General features: G+C 40.9%; 2 protein-coding genes and 1 long non-coding RNA gene across 3 annotated transcripts in view; 1 reads left to right on the top strand and 2 right to left on the bottom strand.

Moving 5' to 3' along the window:
- Positions 1–10,205, bottom strand: part of bcar1 (BCAR1 scaffold protein, Cas family member) — a 105,885-nt gene extending 95,680 nt beyond the window's left edge. The window contains exon 1 of the mRNA XM_034587332.1: positions 9,702–10,205. Coding sequence (XP_034443223.1) covers positions 9,702–9,713 — 12 coding nt within the window. The 5' untranslated portion in view covers positions 9,714–10,205. The remainder of the gene's footprint in view (positions 1–9,701) is intronic.
- LOC117762764 overlaps positions 1–19,206 on the top strand; it is a 29,555-nt gene extending 10,349 nt beyond the window's left edge. The window contains exons 2-3 of the long non-coding RNA XR_004614067.1: positions 1,572–1,577; positions 19,058–19,206. This is a non-coding gene — a long non-coding RNA (uncharacterized LOC117762764). The remainder of the gene's footprint in view (positions 1–1,571; positions 1,578–19,057) is intronic.
- cfdp1 (craniofacial development protein 1) overlaps positions 19,153–21,753 on the bottom strand; it is a 39,679-nt gene continuing 37,078 nt past the window's right edge. Inside the window, exon 7 of the mRNA XM_034587350.1 lies at positions 19,153–19,659. Within this exon, the coding sequence (XP_034443241.1) occupies positions 19,569–19,659 (91 nt within the window). The 3' untranslated portion in view covers positions 19,153–19,568. The remainder of the gene's footprint in view (positions 19,660–21,753) is intronic.

Here is a 21,753-nt window from a genome sequence, read left to right as displayed (position 1 = left end):
ACGTCGTGTTTGGCGCGGCTTGGTGTGCCGCATAGTGTGGCAGAGCTCAGCAGCGAGACAGCAGGGCGAGCCCTTTTGCTTCAGCAGGAAAATGGCAGACAGGATTCAGGAAGGATGGACAGTGTATTTTCTCTAAGTCAACATTCTGTCAACACAGACACATACACCCTCGTTTTATGTCTTCCCCTCTCACACAGTTCATTGTTATGCATGTGCAGGACACACACACACACACATCTTAATAATGTGCGATGCTCTTACTGAGCAGTCAGCAAAAATGTCCTCGTTAAAGCTTCACTCAGCAGAAACTCTGATATCGCCTCCACTTAACCGCTGCTCAAAGCAGCTCAACTAGAAGCTTTTGGCAACACATTTCTCACCACACTCTCACCAAGTCCACGATAGAGATTATCCTTCACAGTATGTGTTATTTCATATTGTAATATCAATGTATGCCATAAATGTGACAAATTTAATGTACGATCAATAGACAGCTGGCTAGTGGGGGGTACAGTGGATGTTGTCAATGCTGTAGGTCGCCATAGTCAAAATATCCGAAAGGGAATGTTGTTTTTTTGTTGTCAGCCCTTAAACATCACGGATTAAAAAAAAAAAAAACACATGGCCAAAAAAACATATTAAAGTCCTCAGTGATCTCTTGAAGTCATTGGAGTCACTGATTATAAAATAAGCCACAATGACCAAATGGAGCTAGAGATATTAAATTACTTTTTCCATTTTTCAATTACACTTTTTTCAGTGCCAGTATTTCAATGGCAATGTTTTATTTGACCATTTACGTTTTGTTGCCAAGACCAACTTTTATTTTCAATTCCAATATTTACTGTCACTGTTCTAGACCCCAATATTAGCATACGATCATTTTCACTGCCTTAGCTTAGTTATTAAATGGCAGGTGGCCGGCTTGGGCATTTACTGTGGTATGGCAGGTAATTTACTTGCTGCCTGTCCCTCTCTGCCAAAAGAGTGGACTCATCAGATGTGAGAGAGAATCTGATGAGCCACACCTTTTCGACTACTTCACTCTATCATTCCCGGATACAATTTGAAGCCAGCCTAGTTTTCCATGGGATCACCATTCCCCTCCTCGCTCTTGCTCAATAAAACTTTTTTATATCCAAGGTGTTGTCGATGTGATGAGATGTGTCTTTAGTCTGCGGCAGAGGATGTGTAGACTTTCTGTTGTCCTGATGTCAATGGGTAGCTCGTTCCACCATTTAGGAGCCAGGACAGCAAACTGTCGTGTTTTTCATTGAGTGGCTAACTCGCAGTGAGGGAGGAGCAAGCCGATTGGCAGATGCAGAGCGGAGTGGGCATGCTGGGGTGTAAGGTTTGACCATGTCCTGGATGTAGACTGGACCCTATCCGCTCACAGCACGGTACAGAAGTACTAACGTCTTGAAACGGACGCGGGCAGCCACTGGTAACCAGTGAAGGGAGATGAGGAGCAGAGTAGTGTGAGTGAACTTAGGTAGGTTAAAGACCAGTCGAGCTGCTGCATTCTGGATGAGCTGCAGAGGTCGGATAGCACTAGCAGGTAGACCAGCCAGGAGGGAGTTTCAGTATTCTAGGTGTGAGATGACCAGAGCCTGGACCAGAACCTGCGCTGCCTTCTGAGTGAGAAGGGGACGTATTCTCCTGATTTTGTGCAGCTCCATGCAAGGTTAAGGCCCCAGATGGTACGTTGTTGACCCAAGTCACCCACCAGACTGACCAGTTTGATCTTATTCTGTCGGACAATCACCGTGAATAGATCAAATTAGTGGTCATTCCCTCACCTCATGCCCCTTGAGTGCTTGGTCAACCCTGGCTTAAAATGTACAACCCCCATATTGACTGGTCCACCTGTTCTGTTGGGGTACCTTTTTTCATTCTCACTGCCTGTAGTCCACTCAAGCGCCCTCTCAGAGGGCTCCAGTTCCCACAACTGTGCCTCCAGACCTCACTCTCGTTCCCCCAGAGTATCAGGACTTTGCTGAACTTTTTTGCATAGTTAAAGCTCAATCTCTGCCTCCAAACCGGCCGTATGATTGCTCGACAACGCGCACAGAAGGAAGCCAAGCCCTTTAAAAACTAGTCAGTCCATGGCCTGAGCAGAGGGGGATCTTTGTATGTGTTGTTCTGTGAAGCAGTCCAGGCCTTTAGGATGTCAGGAGATGACACTGACAGGAGGAAACGTGACAAGGGTGATTGGGATGGGTCTTCTCTGCTATTGATCCCTGTGGACTGTGGTTGTCAACCCAGGCCAGCATTGATGCAGAGCTCATGCATCAAGTAAATGAGGGAGCCCAAATGGATGCAGCAGGTAAAAGTTGCCTCTTCCTTCAGCTGCAAGGTCTGTGTGTTAATGCCAGGTTTAGAAAATCAGAGTACATTCTGCCACAATGACAACGTTAACAGCAGCCTTGCATCTGCATCTCAAAAGGTGGAAACACCTTGTCACAAGGCAGCCAGCATGCATTTCTAAAGATGAGAGCCATCCAGAGAAGTATATATATAAGTCCTCTACAACTGTGCTATCTTTATAATCAAACAGCTGTTCATGAGCTGCTGGAGTTGTGCCATCATGTGACCATTCAACTCTAGCAAAAATTCCAGCCCTTTTAAATTACTAGTGAATTCTCGTGAAGACCTCGAAGCCTGTTCAAAAACTTAGTTAAAAATAACCTTTTCAGACATGAACTGAACTCCAGAAAATCTAACATTATCTGTATGTGAGGACACAAATGTCAGAGTGAGCACCCTCTGACTTTTACCGGAGTTTCTCCAGCCAGCCCCCTTATAATAACTCCGGAGAATATATGAATGAGCCAATGTGAGAACACAGCTGAAAAGATAAAAGCCCTCTCTGTCACTGAATCCTTCTCCATGATAATCTGACTCGTACAGACATGCGTCCAACTCCTGGGTCAATGACATGACATGGATATTGTCATGTCCGAGTGCATTACTTTCCTTTTCATCATCTATTCTTGACATCCATTGTTTTATTTTATAAAACCTATTTAGTTAGACACAATTTCAGTACAATAATATTCTTTAAATTTTGGGCTTTTAATTTTTGGTGGTGCAACTGTCCCAGCAAATGTGTATACTAAGAGAGCAATCAAAAAAGTTACTTTAATGACAATAAATTCTAAACAAATTCATATGGAATTATTAAATGTTTGAAATTCTTCAGATGATCCAATTTTTTCAAATCCCATTACTTTTAAAGCTGTTAGTTACAAACCTTATTTAAGCAATTTGCATTTCTTAAATGTCTGGTTCGCTCAATCTACGTTTAATTTGAAGTGGAGAGCTAATAGCTGAGATGCTGCATCAGCCAAAGGACCCCAAGTGAAAATGGTTTGTAGCTGAAACTAAGAATTTATAAAATTATTACAATTTATCTATCATTTAAGTCTTTATTTTATTTCAAAGACATCCGAATGAACTTTATAGCAGGATTATGGGCTAATTCTAGCATTTAAGTAGAAGCCTTTATAATTTTAATTAATTTGCAAAAGTCGGGGTGGGTCAACCAGTAAGTCAGGTCGTGCAACTGCAAGGAATGTCACTATATGAAATAATAATGTTATTCAAAGCTCTCAGATCATCCATTACATATAAAAAATGTTTACTAGTACTACTAAGTAAATTATGCTATAAATAACCAGTTCATGTAGTTATCATATCGTCCGCTTGCCCCTTACTCTGAATTTTTATCTGAATTCTCTGAATTTCTATTTGAGCTAGTTATTAGAACAGATAAAGTCAGCATTGTAGGTGATTTCAACATTCATGTAGATGTTGCCAATGAGAGCCTTAGCCCAGCATGTAACTCATTAATAGACTCAAATGGTTTTACTCAACATGTGAATAAACCCACTCACTGTTTAAATCACACTATTGATCTTGTTCTGACATAGGGCATAGACATTGAAAATCTTTTATATTTCCCCAAAACCCTATTCTGTCTGACCATTTTTTTAAATTACATTTGAATTTACAATTATTGACTACACTGATTCTGGACAGGAATTCAATTTGTAAACAAATCTAAGGAAATAATTCCTCTGACAATTACTTCACATCCATGTGTCATTACAATACAGGAAAGTTGTCAAAACTTCCCTCCCACACTAGTTGATAACTTTGTTAATTGTACAGCAGCGTCATTAAAAACAACCCTTGACACTGTCTGCCCTGCTGAAAAAAAAGAAAGTAAATCAGAGGAGATTAGCTCCATGGTATAATTCTCAAACACATGCTTTAAAACAGACATAACGGAAGCTGGAGAGGAGGTGGCGTTTCACTAGCCAAGATGATTTTCACCTAACCTGGAAAGAAAGCCTGATAAATTACAACAAAGCACTGTACAAATAAATGTCATAACCTCCTATTCATTATTAATAGAAAAAAATAAGAACAACCCCAGGTTCCTCTTCAGCACTGTCATAGCTCTACTGATCCATCTATTCCTCTAACTCTGAGAAGCAATGATTTCATGAGCTTCTTAACAAAATTATAACCTTCAGGGGATCAATTTAGGGATACACGATATATATCGGCCCGATATATTTTCGGCCCGATAATAGGAATAGTATATTATTATTTATTTATCGGAATCGGAAATTATAGCCTATTAAATGTCCGATAAACACAGCACGCCAACGTAAGCGACGTAAGTTTTACCACAGACATATGGACCTCAGATGTCAGACCAGTGAGTTTGCTTAGTTAGACAGCATAGTGGCTGGATGATGATTTCAATATGAAACGGACATTGTTGCATGCACTCGCATACAGCAGTCAGTTCTATAAGAGCCTCCAGTTTTTTAATGAAAGATGCACCTTATATTTTGTTTCAGCTAATTGTGTATAATAATTGACATTTCTGTTCAGAGATATTGTCAGTGCATTTCATTTATTTAGAATTTCTATGCAAAACATTTGTTAAGATTTATGTTACATGAAGGCCAAAGTACAGAGAAACCTTCTTTACTCTCATGCACTAAAAGTACAAAAGCGATTCTCAAACTTTTTCCTTTTCTTTATTGAGCATAATATTCCATGTGCTTTTGTCAGTTTTTAAAATCAGGCTTTCAGTTCTATAATAGCCTTTATTTTTGAATGCACATTATTTATCTGAATTACTATTTGAATACATTGACATGTCTTATTTGAGACTTATTTGTATAGCAACATACACTACCTCAAGGCACTTTACATTGTCAGTCAAGACTAGGGATGTCAAGATATGACATTTTGATGCCACGATTATTGTCAAAGGAAATATCACGGTTTCACGTTTTTTTTACGATTATCAATACTATAGAAGGAAAAAGACACAAAACAAGCAATATATAGCTAATAATATAGCTACTGAACTAAAATATGTATTATTATCATCAACTATATCCAGTCAGTGTAATGTTTGGCCATTTTCGTTGCCTTATTGTGGAAGGTTGGTCCGGGAATTTGTGTTTCCTGTCATCATAAGCAGTGTATCTGTTTGGGACTTCTAATGTGAAGGGTCACAGACGGAAGTTGTTCTGTTTTGGGAGCGAAGTTTTGAATAGTTGTGAAAAAGTAAAAGGGCATTCTTCGGCCAGCATTGGTGGAAATAAGCCTCTCACTTCAGTTCCCTCTTCTTAACTAATGTTTCAGTGGCTTGCAGACACAAATTATGTTACTCGCGAAAGGCAGGCCACCATAGTTAGATTTCATAGTTTTTCAAATTCCTACGGTTATGAAACCAGGACGTTATGAAACAGTGGTTACAGTAAAACTGGTTAATCAAGACATCTCTAGTCAAGACCTTGCAATATTATATAGAAACCCAACAGTTCCCAGAGCAAGCAAACACTTTTTATGTACTGAGTGTGATCTAATGTCAAATGTCCTGTTTTTGATAAATGTACTACTTTCATTCTAAAAAGTTTGTTTTCCTCCAAAAAAATTGTAAAACTTAAAAGAGACGTCACATTTTTTGTCAGTTGTCAAGAGGCACAACTGATAGGTCAAAGTGAACAAATGGTGGATAAATATAATGTTAATAGTTATTGTAATGATTGAATTAGTTTTTGTAATTGTGTAATTATTTTTCCATCTATAAAATGTTATGCCAACTATTAATGGTTTAAGGCAGACATGTCAAACTCAAGGCCCGCTGGCCACTTCCGGCCCATGGTACAATTATATCCAACTCGCGATAAAATATCATACGTCTATCTTAACTGGCCCGCATCGTGAACGATGAACTGAACGGATCAGTTTTCATATGATGAACGTGAACGTGAGTGACGTTCACTCCAGCGAGAATGAATGTCAGTCACGTTCAAGTTCATTTTTTAAATCATCATCGTATCAGGCCATTATGTGAAATGTGAAATAACAGACTGGGATGTGTTTAAAGCTGCAGCAACACTCAAGGATTCTTCCATCAACATACAGGTATATGCTGAATGTGTGACTGGGTACATTAGCACCTGTGTTGATAACATTGTGCCCACCTTACAAGTCAGGAAGTTTCCAAACCATAAGCCCTGGATGAACAGTCAGGTACATCAGATGCTGCATGCTCGGCCTCTTTCATTTCGATCAGGGAACAAGATGGAGTACAAAAAAGCAAAGTACAGACTGAGAAAAACCATCAAAGAGGCTAAAAAGCAGCACAGGGAGAAACTGGACGGCTTCTACTCTACTGCTGAGGCCAGGCGGATGTGGCTGGGTCTGCATCAGCTCATCGGCCATTGTGGAGAGGACGAGCAGCTTCAAATTCCTGGGCATCTATATCAGTGATGACCTCACCTGGACACTAAACACCCCCCAGCTGGTCAAGAAAGCACAACAGCGGCTGTACTTCCTGAGGAGGCAGAGGAAATTCGGCATGTCACCAAAGATCCTCAGCAACTTCTACAGCTGCATCAATGAGAGCATCTTGACCAGCTGCATCACCGTGTGGTATAGAAGCACCACTGCAGTGTACCGCAAGCGCCTGGAGAGCGTGGTAAAGACCGCTGAAAGGATCACAAGGACATCACAACCCTCTCTGCAGGACATCTACCACCGCAGAGTCCAGAGAAGAGCCTGCTCCATTGTAAAGGACTCCACAACACAGACTGTTCACACCTCTGCCCCCTGGTAGAAGGTACAGAAGTGTGAATTGCAGGATGTCCAGACTGAGGAACAGCTTCTATCCAACTGCCACCAGACTCTTAAATACTCACTGGCCCTGACACCAACCTGGACTATACCTTAACACACAGATCCTTCACTCTATCCCACACACGCACACGCACACGCACACAATGTTTTGCACAGTCTCAACAAGACAATGTTCTACTGTCAATTCCACTGCATTACTGTCTATTGCACAGATTTTCCATTGCACAGATTTATTTAACACAGTCAGGACTCAGTGTTAAAGTGACATAAACATTAATGAACTGGCAGCCAAGAAAATATGCCAAACATCTGGCTCTGGCACATGCACACAAAAGACGAAGTTAGCCTACCTAAATATGTTTTCTTTTTGCACTTTATCCAATATCCTGTCTATCCTGTTTAATAAATGTTGACCCTGTTTGGCCCTCGACGTAGTCACAGTATTTAATTTTGGCCCTCTCTGTGATTGAGTTGGACACCCCTGGTTTAAGGTGATGCATAACATTTTCTGCATTTCCTAAACACCTGCGATTAATAAACTTTATAGGGGTGTGCAATATGACGATATATATAACCTCTATTGTTTCATGTCATGGACAATTGTTTATTTCCTTGTGACATAAATCACATTCTTAATGGTAATATATTACGTACTTTGCATGGTGCTTTGTGTTTTTTCACATGGTGCAGATGTAGGCAGGAAATTTGCATGATAGCAACACAAACTACCATGGAGCAGGGTGAGCGTGACACAGAACATTGGAAGGTCTCTGACCTGCCGAGACAAAATGAGGAGCTCAAGAGGGGATACTTCTCTCCCATGGAAGTGGTCTGGGTATTAAAAGTCTGGCATGGACCAGAAAACTACTTTGCAAATAATGCTGCAGAACAGTCCCCGCACAACAGGCTCAAACACCACAAACCTCTTTTGCCATCCATGTAAAGATCCTGTCAAATACAGAGTCTACAGCTGAGACTCAAAACTATCAACAACCCCCATAAATTAGGTAGGGTAGCTAGCTAAATCACTAAATTGTTATTAAATAAATATTTTACATTAGTTAATATAATATTTATTAATATTTATAATTATGAATAAAACTTTTTATAACGGTGTAAGAGAGCTGCCCAAAAAATATAATTTGCCCACCTGTTTTTTGTACCACTACAGCCCTGAATAGGTCATAAAACACAGCCCTGTACTGACATTTACCGACACCATGTTTCAAAAAAGCATTAAAAGCTTGCAGAACAAAAACTGCAGGAGCAAATATGCAGTTTCTTGTGAATGTATTGTGAAATCACAATTGAAAAACTGTGATGGACATCACCATGTGTATATATCTTGTAGAGTTGTCAAAAAAATTGAAACTCAGATACTAATACAACATTTTTCTATCGGATTAGATACTCATTTTCAACAGCATCGACACCAACAGTGCATCTTCGCCTCCTCCGTGACACAAAACCTCACACAGCACCGCTGCAGACAGGCAGGCACACAGCACCTCCCCTCACTAGTAGCTGAACACATGAACGCTAGTTGACTTTCACAACACTGAGTTGCCTTGTATCGCCACCATAAAGCTAACTTAACATGGCAAGTGTTGCTGTTTTTGTCGAAAATGAAAAAGTAACTGTGCCGTTTGTAAGCATTTTTCATACGAGGCAAACCACCAGGGAAAGGCAAATTATGTCATTAATGTCATCAAGCACGTTAATGTGGGAGCAGTTACAGTCCTGCCCGTCTCTTACGTTTATAGACAGTGTTAATTTAACAGGATAACCAACTTGTTTGTTTCTCTTAAAGTCCCAGATTGAAGCTGAGAAAAGTCAACTATTAACTAGACAGAAACAGTGATGTTGATTTTATTGTTTGTATTGTTATAATCTATATTTTTAAACAAAATTTCCCCTTTGGTATAGAAAATGTTATCGACTATCGAGTATCTTTCTGGGTATTGGTATCGAGTTTGAAATTCTAGTATCGTGACAACCCTAATAGCTTGACAGTTATAGCACAACAGTAAACTGCAAAACTAGATGTGGAGCTCTGACAATGAAATCAAATACAATATTATCATTATCCTTATTGTGTGTATCTGTGAAAATTACCAGATGTGATTAACAATGCCAATGTTGTGTATTCCTATTAATAGAATTTAGACAAAGAATGCAAAGCCCATGTCCATTTGTCCACGCACACCAGCTGGAAATGTGTTGACAGGCCAGGCCTGAGAATAGCTTGTACTACAGACCCCGTATGTGGCCATACCGCTTCGTGAATGAGCACACCTGCACAGTTATAGCTGCTTTCAACCATTTTAGTCAATGGGTTCCTAAATAAATTTCGACGTATTTCTGACACACACGACTAGCTGTTAATTCCAGTATTATGTATATTATACAAATGTTGACGCCACTCACTGGCTAGCTATTTTTGTGAGAGCACTACTGAAAGTTGGCATTTTAGTAATAGTGGTGCTGCTTGGAGGAGAATTGGATGTGTTTGTTTTTTTTTAACTTACCGGCACAGACATTCTGCTGATGCCGTCACTGTCCCCGTATACTGGTATGAATGCGCACGGTGGTCTCCTTCAGAGATGCTACGAGCTTATCTTATGGGCTCCAGAGTCACTCCTTCATCATCCACACTGTCCACGACATGCTGGGCTCTACAGGAAAGAAGAAGTGCTCGGCGTTCCGTTCAGTTTGGAGTGTGAGCGTTTGAAAATGTATCTGCGGTAAAAGCGCTAGCGGCAGCAGCGTTGGCGCCTGACTGTTCAGCAGGGCCGACTCTCTCTACTCCGCCCTCTCCTCTGTCACGGGTTAAACCTCTCTCTCTTCGGAAACGCTTCGATAAAAAGCCAGTAAACGAAGAAGCGGTTGTCCGAGAGGTCAACTGACTTCCACTGTAACGTTGACAGGTTCATACCGCGCACGGGATAATCGCTCCACCTGTGCCGCTGTCTGCTGACGCGAGAAACATCCTCCTGCAGCGCTGGAGAGCCCCCTCCCCCGTTTCAGACGTACGCATGCCCGAGTCATAGAACCACCGTTTTAGACCTTTTTTTCCCAACTTCCTCCTCATTCTTTTTTTTTTTAATGCTTTATTGAAAAAACATTAACGTATTAACGGGTGAAGACAAGGGCTCAAAACAAATGTGTGCAAACAATGACACATATGAGTACATAAATAAATAATATAATAAATAAGAGAAAAAATTAAGAAAAACAGAAGACGGTAGATTTGATTCATAAGACATTATGAAAATTAAATATATCTTTCATTCCTCTTTAAAGAGATCAGTTTACACGTTGACAGTTTTATTACTTTTTTGTGTTTATAAGTTTATACGTTTTTTTTGTCATTTTGACCTTGTGACTTATTCAGATATGTTTTCCATGTTAGAACAACATATTATAACTTTCTGTAATCCTTCTGATGTTTTCAAACCAAACCAGAAGAAAGAATTGAGATATCATACTGTCACTTTGTAATCTGAGACACTTGTACTTGGCATTCAAAAAATCCTAAATAACCTTACTTTTAACCTTGCCAAGCTCAATATTACCAATTTTTTTTAAAGCATTGTGAAAAAATTACTAAGAAAATGAATAACAAAATGTATATTTTTCTAAATTCATATTAACATGTAAAATTTCTTTCATAAATAACCCCAGTCTAAATAAAGAAACTATAATATTAGTTTAAAACCTTCTATTAAGGTGTCTCAAGGGCTAAACTTTAGTCAGGACTCAGCAAAACAAAAAACAAAAATATAAGGCAAATTAATAGACTTTCCATAATTATGCTAAAGGTTACTGGGACTTATTGAGATAAACAATTGGAGCTGGAACAAAGCTTTTCCTGTAGCACTTTGTTCTACACCTACACCTTCACCTTGTCTCACTAGACAAGGGATGGGCACAATAAAATAAAGTCATCATGGTTTTTCCATTGTGGAAGTAGGACAGCTTCCTTAGGCAAAACAATTCTGGTGCCACTTCCTGCACACAGTTTTAGAATTTGCACAAGCTGTTTTCATCTGGTCATTTATTCCTTTGAGCTTTTCTTTAATAACCACGATATCAACTGTATTGGTATTTATTTTTTGCTCGAGGGAAATAAATCTGCTCGACAACTCCTGCATGGCTTTCAGTATGTCCGCATTAGACACTCTCCTCTTGGTCGCTTGACCAGACTTTTTGGGATGAGGACTCACCAGGGGGGTTTCAGGTAAAGTAAAGGTTTCCCCTCCTGTACTTGTCTCGCTTTGGCATGTTTGACGTTCAATAAGTTAGCTTAAAGCAGTGCAAGTGCAAGTTAGCTTAAAGCAGGTTGGAAGCTAAGCTATTCTTGGTTGCAGTTATCAAACCATGTATTTCTTACGAAAATAATAACTCAGTATTAGACTAGTACCAGTATCTTGCTCTACTCAAAAACGCCAGTCCGTTAGATTGACATTTTGGAGCATTTTATCTTTAGTTAAAGCAGCTGGTACTGAAAACAACATAATTCGACTGACTGCCCTCAAGACCGAGCCACCGTTTAGGACCTATGCATGCACCACCAGTTAGACATATGCATACAGTGAAAACTAGGAGAACTATATCAAGGCCAATATTATTAAAATAACACACACACACACACACACACAACCCCAAATCAGAAAACGTTGGGACGGTATGTTACATTTAAAATTGTATGTGAAAACAGTGATTTGTAAATGATCTTTGACCTGTATTACAATGAAAACAATACAAAAGCGCATCATTTGATGTTGAACCTCATGAATTGTATTTTATTTTTTAAATAAACACTTGTTTCAATTTTGATTCTTGCAACATATTTCCAAAAAGTTGCGACTCAAGACACCAAGTGATGAAGCGTTTCAGGTGTCATTTTGTCCCATTCTTCCTGCAGTATGGTGGCTGCTGTTGCATTTTGCATTTCAAAATGCGCCACACATTCTCTACTGGGGACAAGTGGGGACTTCATGCAGGCCAGTCCAACCCCCCCACCCTCTTCTTCCGCAGCCATGCCTTTGTAATGTGTGCACAATGGTTTTGCCTTGTCTTGCTGCAATATGCATGGATGTCCCTGGAAAAGATGTCGTCTTGAAGGCAGCATATGCTGCTCCAAAATCTTTTTGTACTTTTCGGCATTAATGGTGCTATCACAGAAGTGTAAGTTACCTTAGGTACACAACCCCATATAATGACCCTGGCTTTTAGACTTGTTGCATGGTCTGTATGGTTCATTAAACCTTTGGTCCAGAGCACACCGCGTTCATTTCTTCTAAAAAAAGACGTGAAATACTGACTCGTCTGACCACAATACACGTTTCCACTGTGTTATGGTCCATCCCAGATGCCTTCAAGCCCAGAGAAGTCGACAGCGTTTCTGGACTCGGTTAACATAAGGCTTCCTTTAGGCATAGTAAAGTTTTAACTGGCATTAACCCACTCACTGTTTCAATCACACTCACTTGTTGTGACATATGGCATAGAAACTGAAAATGTAATAATATTTCCCCAAAACACTATTCTGTCCGACCATTTTTTAATTACAATTGAATTTACAATTATTGACTACACTGATTCTGGACAGAAATTATATTATAGTTTGTATAGTATAGTTGGCATACGGTGAACAAATTTAAAGAATTGCTTGACATTAACCTCACAGCCATGTGTCATTTCAAATTGCAATGACACATGGCTGTGGACTCCACAATCAGGATCCACTGCCGCCATCAGGATCCACCATCTGCTGCCACCTCGATCGTGGTCCACCACCATTATCAGATGACAACACGATAACAACACGATCGCATGCTGTATGATTGTCTGACCCTCCTTGCAGATAAGTCATGGCTTCTTTGATGTCAGCTTCTGACCAGGGTCGGAAAACCATCATCGGACCATCTGGTCCGGCCACCTCAAGCATTGACAGGGTTGGTGTGGCTGTGCCAGCGTAACAGGTGGATGTAGGTTGATCTGCAGTCTGTGCTTTGGCTTTGTGGCGGGTTACAGGAGGTCTGCTGCTGCCGCCTGCTGTGTCGTTCATGGAGTCTGGTTGATAGGCGCTTGCTGTTGGAATGTAGGGTGGAGGTGAACCGGTGGTGAACCGGCCGGGGCTGAAGCCACTTCAGGTCTCTTTCAGATATTTTTTCTCTTCCAACCTTATTACTTGCCTCTGACTAAATTCTGAAATAAAGATGTCTGAGAATAATAGTCTTTTAAGTATACTTTATTCCTTGCAAGGAAGTTCAGACAATCATACAGCAAGCGAAGAGCATTCTGCAGAGGGAATGACAAAGAAGCAGTGTTCAGTCTTTTGTTTCCACTAGTTAGCTGTTTAAGTCTTGCTGTGAAAAACTGTGTAGTCAGCCACCTCTGCAAAACAGCTACAATGCAGGAGTGTCCTTGTCTCTTGTGCACTTCATCCAAATAAACACAATATATGCAGGGATTTTTTTTTTCTTTGCTACAGAAATTTGTATAGATAATAACCTATTGTTACCTCTATAATTTCATGAACCGTGGGGTCGGATGGTGTATCGTATTTAAAGTAGTCAAGTTCCTCCTTATCATCCAGGTTTTCCAAACAGTCAGGATCAAGAGTTTTGAATTGAGACGTGTGCTGTTTTTCCCTATGCTGCCACCTATTGGCATTATTGTGCACTGCACCATAGGTGATGTTTCGTTTTCAAGACTGCCGTCACAGCATTTGATGCCATATCGATACAGTAACATCTGCATCGATGCATGCATCAGCAAGGAGGACGTCACGATATATTGCCATATCGATTTTTTGAGCACAGCCCTAATAGACACCCATATTATAAAATACACAGACTACTACACACCACCTGACATGTACGCATGCATACACATATACAGTACATGCAAATAGGTGTCTCTTATATTCTTCTCATTTCATCCACTGCCCCTGTCTGGCTTGAGATCTTGCTGCCTCTTCTTGATTCCGGATTTCCAGGACTACTTATTTTCGCCGGTCTGCAGGAGTAGCCTTGTTCCACAGAGGTATACTCTGACCTAGGCCCTAACCTCCTCTTCCCTTCTGAACGTGGACCACAATGTCAGCATGCTGGAGTGCTGCTTTTGGCTTTGAGTTGCTTCTTTTGGTGTCCATTTCCATCCTGTTGTCAATGATGGTCCAACAGCCCATATAGATTTGTCTCTGGACTCTGAAAGGGTCATCACCATCCACTTCTGGTGCATTTAAATTCCTCTACTAGACTTGAGATAGGCAGCTCCAGGATGCTGTGTCCATACAGGCCAATGTTGCTTAGACATCTTGGGAATCCTAACCACTTTCTCACATAGGAGTTGATCATTCTCTCCATGTGCTCAACTCTTGTGAGGGGAATGTTGACTACGGTAAGTGGTAACTTACCGTAGGCCAAATTAGGCACCAGAGCTTTAGCTTGCCAGGAAGCATGGACTGGTCGATGTTCTAAAGGCCGTTGCTGACCTCCTGCTACAGTTAATGGACCTACTCGCTGCTAACAACAATTTTTTAACAAACCAATACAGTCTCAAAGAAATCTTAAGACTCAATCCACAAGCACAACTTCTAAAACTGGTTCACATGAAAAATGGCAGCATCCTCATCTTTCCCAAGGTCATCCCCTCCCACAACACACTCTTCTCACAATTGCTCAAAGACGCAATAGAGCACAATTCACTTGCAGACTAGCACACAAACAAGGCTCCTTATCTGAAACCCCTGGTCATCAAAAGACTGGTCATCAAAAGCATCCACACCAACATCACATAGAATAAGGTTAAAGAGGAATTGGAAAAACAAGGCATCAATATCGCCATAATACACCACATCATAAGCAGAATCACCCAGCAACCAACAACATTCATCAAGATCCACCTCACCAACATAGATCAGTCGGTCAGCCTTCTTCACAAAGGCTTCAACATGAACCTCATCCAGTACAGAATGGAGAAGGCTCAGCCACAATCCACCATCAAACAGGGTTTTGAATGTCAACAGTATGATCACATATCCACCAACTGCACCAACCCAGTTTTCTGTCTCAGATGCAGAGAAAATCCCTACCCGAAAACCTGCACAAAAGAAAAAAGAGAAGGCAAATGTGAGAAACTGTGCTGGCTAACAATCTGCCACCTCTAAATCCTGCCCTGTCTACCTGGTATCTCTCACACAATACACACACAGGACACAGGGCTTCAGCTTACGACCTTTCTTTATTTCTTTGGTCCCGCTCCTACTGCATTTAAAGGAGAGCGTGATAAGCCACCTCATTGCAGCTGTGCCAATCAGCACTACTCCTGTTGAGCCAGCTAGGCACTGCCCCTCTCCTACAGCTGAGTGCCCGAACCAAGCCCACCCCAACAACTCCATTATAAAAAACTTTTATCAAACAACTCATGAATCTATATCCCCAAATACAGCATCTGACAGGACATGGAGGAGGAGGAGCAATTCTCATGAAAAAATATTGAATACATTAAAATTGATTACGGTATCTCAGAACAACTGAGAAGAAACAAATATGTCACAACCAAAATGAAAATCTACTCACATCACTCCATCACAGTCACCAGTGTTTATTGTCCCCTGAAACAAAACCCTCAGTACTCACTCCCCCATATTGGGTAGCAAACTCGAGCGGCATAGCACTGCCAACAGATCCTAAACAACACAAGGAAGACACCCCTATCAGAACCAGACTCAATGAGGGCGGCCATCTGTCTCAACCAGTTAGGGTGAGCGGAGAGAAATGGGGAAGAGAGGAGAGGTGGGTGGAAAAGAGGGCAAAGTAGACAGAGAGATAGGGGGGAGGATGAGGATAGGGAGAGAGCGTAGAGAGAGACCAGGAACAGTTGTGTAACCGTCATGTTTCAGCTCTGAGAGACTAGTTGTTGTAATGAAAACAATTGGAGTGATATTTATAGATTTAAAGATGTTATTAATGATGATAGCAACAGATATAATTATATTTATATAATAAATAAAGAGAGCGCAGTCCTAGGAACAGCTAGGATACTGCGCAGAACCCCCAATCTCCCAGGCCTCTGGTAGGGGACCCAAGCTTATATATATATACATATTATAATTTCCATAGCACACTTTGAAACATTGATATGTTTTACAACATTTCAATTCATATATGATTTTTGATGATATATAGGATATATGTTTTGGCTTTGAGTAATAAATAAAAGAAGATTATTATATCAATCCATGTGAATGTGTACAAATAAATTGTAATTGTCTTTTGGCCTCAGCCCCCTCCATAGTGCGAGGAATGTCTCTGCACCAGCTGTGTATCACAGGCTGTTTAACATGGTTTATTTTCTCCGTAAAACAATGTCTACACTGTGGCCCATATGTGTGTTCTAGGTTTCAGAAAGTAAATATTTACCTAATTGGTACTGGTTCTAATTGAATCATTGATCTTTTCAAGAACCCACATCCTGAGACCTCTTGCCGCTCGTACACCTGAGCCACCACACACTAAGATGTTTCATAAGTCTTATCTTAAGTATTATTGTGCCCCAAAAGTGTCCTTTATTATACAGTCTATAAGAAGAATAAAAAGTGTAATGTAAAGTGTTGGGACATCTCGCTATTCTCTTTCTTTTTTCATCCTTATTCTCTCTGCTGGTCCTTCTGTTGTTTCCCCACCTACAGTCAGACCAGCCCCTCGTACACCTGAGCCACCACACAGTAAGATGTTTCCATAACGGTTTTCTTAAACGTATGATATGTAATATTTCTACATTAAAAAGTGTAAAAATTACAACACCTACAGGTATGATAGTTTGTTGATTTGTATATCTACATTATCTCAAATGTTTCCAACAAAGCTCCAACAAAATTTAAATCAAGTAACCATAACTTTCGAGTTTGATATGAGGAAGGAAGTCGTTGAACATAACTAAACATAATGTAAATAGAATGTTAACTTACTTGAGAAAACTTCTGCTTGATTTTGTTGTTTTACAACAAAGACAAAAACACTACTTCATACTGTCAAACCATTTCTTCTCTTCTCTTCTTCTTCTGTTTTTGTTTGATTCAAAGACCCCTACAGCAGAATAAGTTACATATTGTGCATTTAGGTTTTACTGTGCCCCATATTCTTTAATAAGGTGAATAAAATGTTATTACATTCAAACCAGCCTCTCGTACATCTGAGCCACCACACAGTAAGATGTTTTCATAACTTCTCTGAAGATGTTACTCTTCCCCCAAAATGTCTAAACTACTACATGGTTTTGTTTTTTCATCCTTATTCCCTCAACTGAACCTTGTGCTGTTGTGCCCCTACCGACTCAAGCACCAGATCAGGATATAAAAAGTTGGACCTGTTCTTCTCATAAGAAAGTCTGGATAAAGACAGAGCTTCAACCTCTGTGACTGTGGCCTGGGTTGTAACGCATACTCAAGTCAGGAAAAGGTTGAGAAGTTCTCGACATATGTGTTCCACATACAGACAAACAAATTCTTGAATTATTAGAATAATATCTTTAAATAGATAAATTGTCATTTTCTCCAACTCTCCTCCAACCTTTCCCTGTCTTCCCACCCCCCTTGTCTCTCTGTCTGTTTGTGTGTGTGGCTGTGGCTTCCTGCTCCTGAGCTCTGGCAGCTGGCACACCAGACGCTCATCACCTAATCAGCTTCTGCAGTACTTCAACCCTGGCTTTCCTCCCAGTCTTCGCCAGATCTTTCCGTCCCACCTGTGGTACCTATGTCTGATTATCGTGGCATATTACTGTGCATTTTTGGTTGCATGTAATGTTCCGTTTGCCCTGTGTTCAGAGCCATCCCTGCCTGCCAGCTCCTTAGGGCTACCACCTGCTAGCCTGCTTACCATCAGCCACCTTACTACACCCCTCTCCCGTCTGCTGAGCCACTGGACCCTTCACTGCCACTCCACCACTGTTCTGCCTGCCCACCGTGAATCTCACTACTATTCTCAGTTAGTCAACAAACAGTTGAACTGCCTTTCTGAGTCTATCCTTATTATATTATTATATATTCCGTATTATTGCATACTTATACTAATATTACATACTATATTTCCTCTGCATGATCTTCTAACCAACAGAATGATGTATAAATATTTCAGAGTGAAATGATGTTGAGTTTAACCTGTCTGCCATTTGAAACTAATTAAAAAGTTCAGTATCATTGACAGGGAAAGTACAATTCAGCACCAAGTACAGTGGACAAAAAATACTGTAAGTAGAGCTGCACGATATTAGGAAAACATGCGATATGCAATAAAGTTGTTGAATATCGTGATGACGATTTAACTTGCGATAAATAAACATAAACAGTCCCTGGCTAAGGATGCAGGGACCACGGATAGCTCCACAGCTGGGAGAAGGCGCACAGCCCGGGCGCAGCACCACCAACTCCGGGGCAGACTCCAGGGAGCAATGCACAGCTCCACTGAGTCCACCTATAGTGTTAATTTAGTCTTTTCATACATGTGTGGACTGTGAAAAGTTATTTATTTACAGTTTTTAGGGCTCTGATTGGTCAAATACATTTACATGCAGAGCGTCAATGCATGGCACCATATATATGTTTACCATCTTCTGCAGCTTCCAAAGGTTCATTGGTAATGTTGGTGAATAGCTCAGGACTTATGGTGACACCCAGTTTAAGGTATCCTTCAGACCACACACAATGTAGCTATGTTGTGATGAACGGGTCCCCGCTTTTTTTCTTTCTTTCTGGTATATGAGGGCCCACATAAACACATCCACTCCAGATTTGACCAAAGGCCTTTGCATTTACAGCTTTATTTTGATTCTGACCCCAATGCTTTTAATGGGCAGTAACATTTAACTCTTTAAGAAAAAAATATTTCCAGAGCCAGTTGCTCTACTGCTCTACCTAACTTTAACCAGATCCCAATTTAAGTCTAACTCCTTTTTGTTTCTATTTTGACCTTTTTTGTTGTAATCTGTAAATCGAGTCTGTCTTTACCATTGTCCGAGTGCTTGTGTTTCTTGGCCTGACTTTCAGAGTTAGTTAGATACAAATCTCAGCAATTAAAGTGGTGAGTACATGTTACAATAACAAATAAAAGTAATGTACAAAATTAAAAACAAAAGTTGTAATAATAGCAAATAATTCTAGTCTTGGTCTTAAATCAGCCCCATGAACAGACAAGAATGACCTCACAATTCAAAAATGTTCTCAGAGTGAGGATTTGAAAATCGAATTGGTTCTCACAATGATGGAAGGACAGAACACTCAACCCCCGACCATTACACAAACTACGCCTATTAATATCCATGTCCTGAAATAGACCCAAGCCACAGCACCAGTCTGAGGCCACTTTACTGAGGAAACGGCAACTCTATCATTGTTTCTTGTTGCTCAGTCGTACAGCTTTTTCTAACTCAAACTGGCGATGGTCGACCCGCTCCAAGAAATTCTTCCGCTCCACAAACCTAAAACACACACAGACAAAAAGGAGAACATTAGATCGACTTTAATCATTACAACTACAGACACACACACTGAAAAGAAAGATCAGCTGGAAGGACCTGTGGGGAATGGAAGCAAGCAGGATTAGTTTCCTGCTTAGAGCAACCTATGACGTCCTTCCCTCACTCAAAAACCTACAGGAGTGGCTGAACGGAGATCCATCCTGCCCACTATGCTCAACTCCAGCTACCCTCAGGTACATCCTCACTGGTTGTAAAATAAATCTCTCCCAAGGTAGGTATACGTGGAGACACAACCAGGTACTCAAATGCCTTGCAGCAACAATAGAAACAAAGAGAACTTCTACCAATGCCTTGCCATTCAAAACATCAACTTGGGTCCAAAGGACAACATATGTCCATGAGTGGGAACAGGGACAGAGAGGGCCGCTGGAGCAAGCCTGAGACTGGGAGATGTTGGTGGACGTGGGCTTGCAGCTTACAGTCCCATCACATATTGTCACTACCACCCTAAGACCTGACCTGATAATCTGGTCCAACACTCTGCGCGTCGTCTATTTCATAGAATTGACAGCACCCTGGGAGGATAATGTTGATGTACCAAATGAGAGAGAAAGGCTGACATACTGTAGCATTTGAAGTAGAGATATGTGGCTGGAAAGCAATAGTTTGCCCTGTGGAGGTTGGCTTCATGGGTTTCCTTGCTATATCCATGATCAGGTTGCTCAAAGATCTGGTGATCAATGGACAAGCCTTGCGCCAGACCATAATAGAAGCATCACACACTGCAGAACGCTGCAGCCAATGGCTCTGGATCAGGACAAAAGATCCCAACTGGGCCCCAAGATGCTAGGGACATGCACCCTGGTCTGATCAGACTGTGGTGGTCATCAAGACTATAAAAGCGCAATATAAATCCTATAATGATTATAGTATAAATAAATTGATATTTATAACATAAACAATACCATTTACCAGTTGTAGGAACGACTATAGCCCTTTGTGGCTCAACACTATACAAACATACTGTATATATATGTACATATTGTGAAAACTCCTGCTCCTTCCTGTCAGTTTGTCATGTGGGTGTCCTGGTGGGAGGCACTGGAGCAACTGTGGGCACCTGGGCCCGGTGTCCACAGTCTATAAAGTGGGGCCTTCACTAACAGTCTCCCTCCTCTTGTCTGCCGGCAACCGGTTGGTTATAATGTTGCCTTAGTTGTCTTCAGTTGCATTATTACCTTTTGGTTTACATTCAGCACTCACACATCATGTTTACACACACACACACACACACACACACACACAATGATGTGATTTATGAGAAATGGAAAATGTCCCCAAAGCCCATGAGTTAGACTCTGAGGCATATGGTCCACGGTTTTGATCGTGGAAACGCGGGAATAAACTAATGTCGAATTTGCTCTGGATTTGTTGTCTCATTTAAATCGTTTAAGAGTTCTATTCCAGAATGTATCGTTACATATTTAAACAAGCTTAAAGTTGTTGATGTTCTGCTGTTGAGGCAGCAGCTTTAGCTGACGATTATATTTTGACACATAAGGGTTATTTTGGTGATGCGCGCTCCCAGGATGACAGTGGGCCAATGTCGGTGTCAGGGTTGGATAGAGGCTCAAGTGTTACATCTGACTCTGCGTGGACTTGCCATTATTGTCGTGGCCAGGGGCATTGGAGGGATGAATGCCCTATCCTTAGGTCTAAACATTCGCTTTTTGATAAATCAAGCTCTCAGGGGAAATATTCTCCAGCTTCTGTGTTGTTCTGCTCCAGCATCTTGTCTCATGATGTCTCATGATTAAGCTGGGTGCAGACGACATTTGCCTTTTGCTGTATTTTTTCCAGCTGAAGCATGATGTGGCTGCTTATATTAGAACGTGCCACACCTGTCAGCTCAACGGGAAGCCTAACCAGAGTGTCAAACCTTGTGCCAATTTTGGTCACTTGATTGTAGGACCTCTCAAATCTGGTGTTTCTGTGTATAAGACAAAGTCTAGAGAGCGTAATATCTGAGAACAGAACTTGTCAGTGCAAATGATGGAGATTTATGTGGGAACTAACACTGATGGAATCCATTTC

The sequence above is a fragment of the Hippoglossus hippoglossus genome, chromosome 6, assembly GCF_009819705.1.
Source record: "Hippoglossus hippoglossus isolate fHipHip1 chromosome 6, fHipHip1.pri, whole genome shotgun sequence".
Taxonomy (NCBI): Eukaryota; Metazoa; Chordata; class Actinopteri; order Pleuronectiformes; family Pleuronectidae; genus Hippoglossus; species Hippoglossus hippoglossus.
The sequence above is the reverse complement of the archived record's forward strand: the minus strand, read 5'-3'. Positions and strand labels throughout refer to the sequence as shown.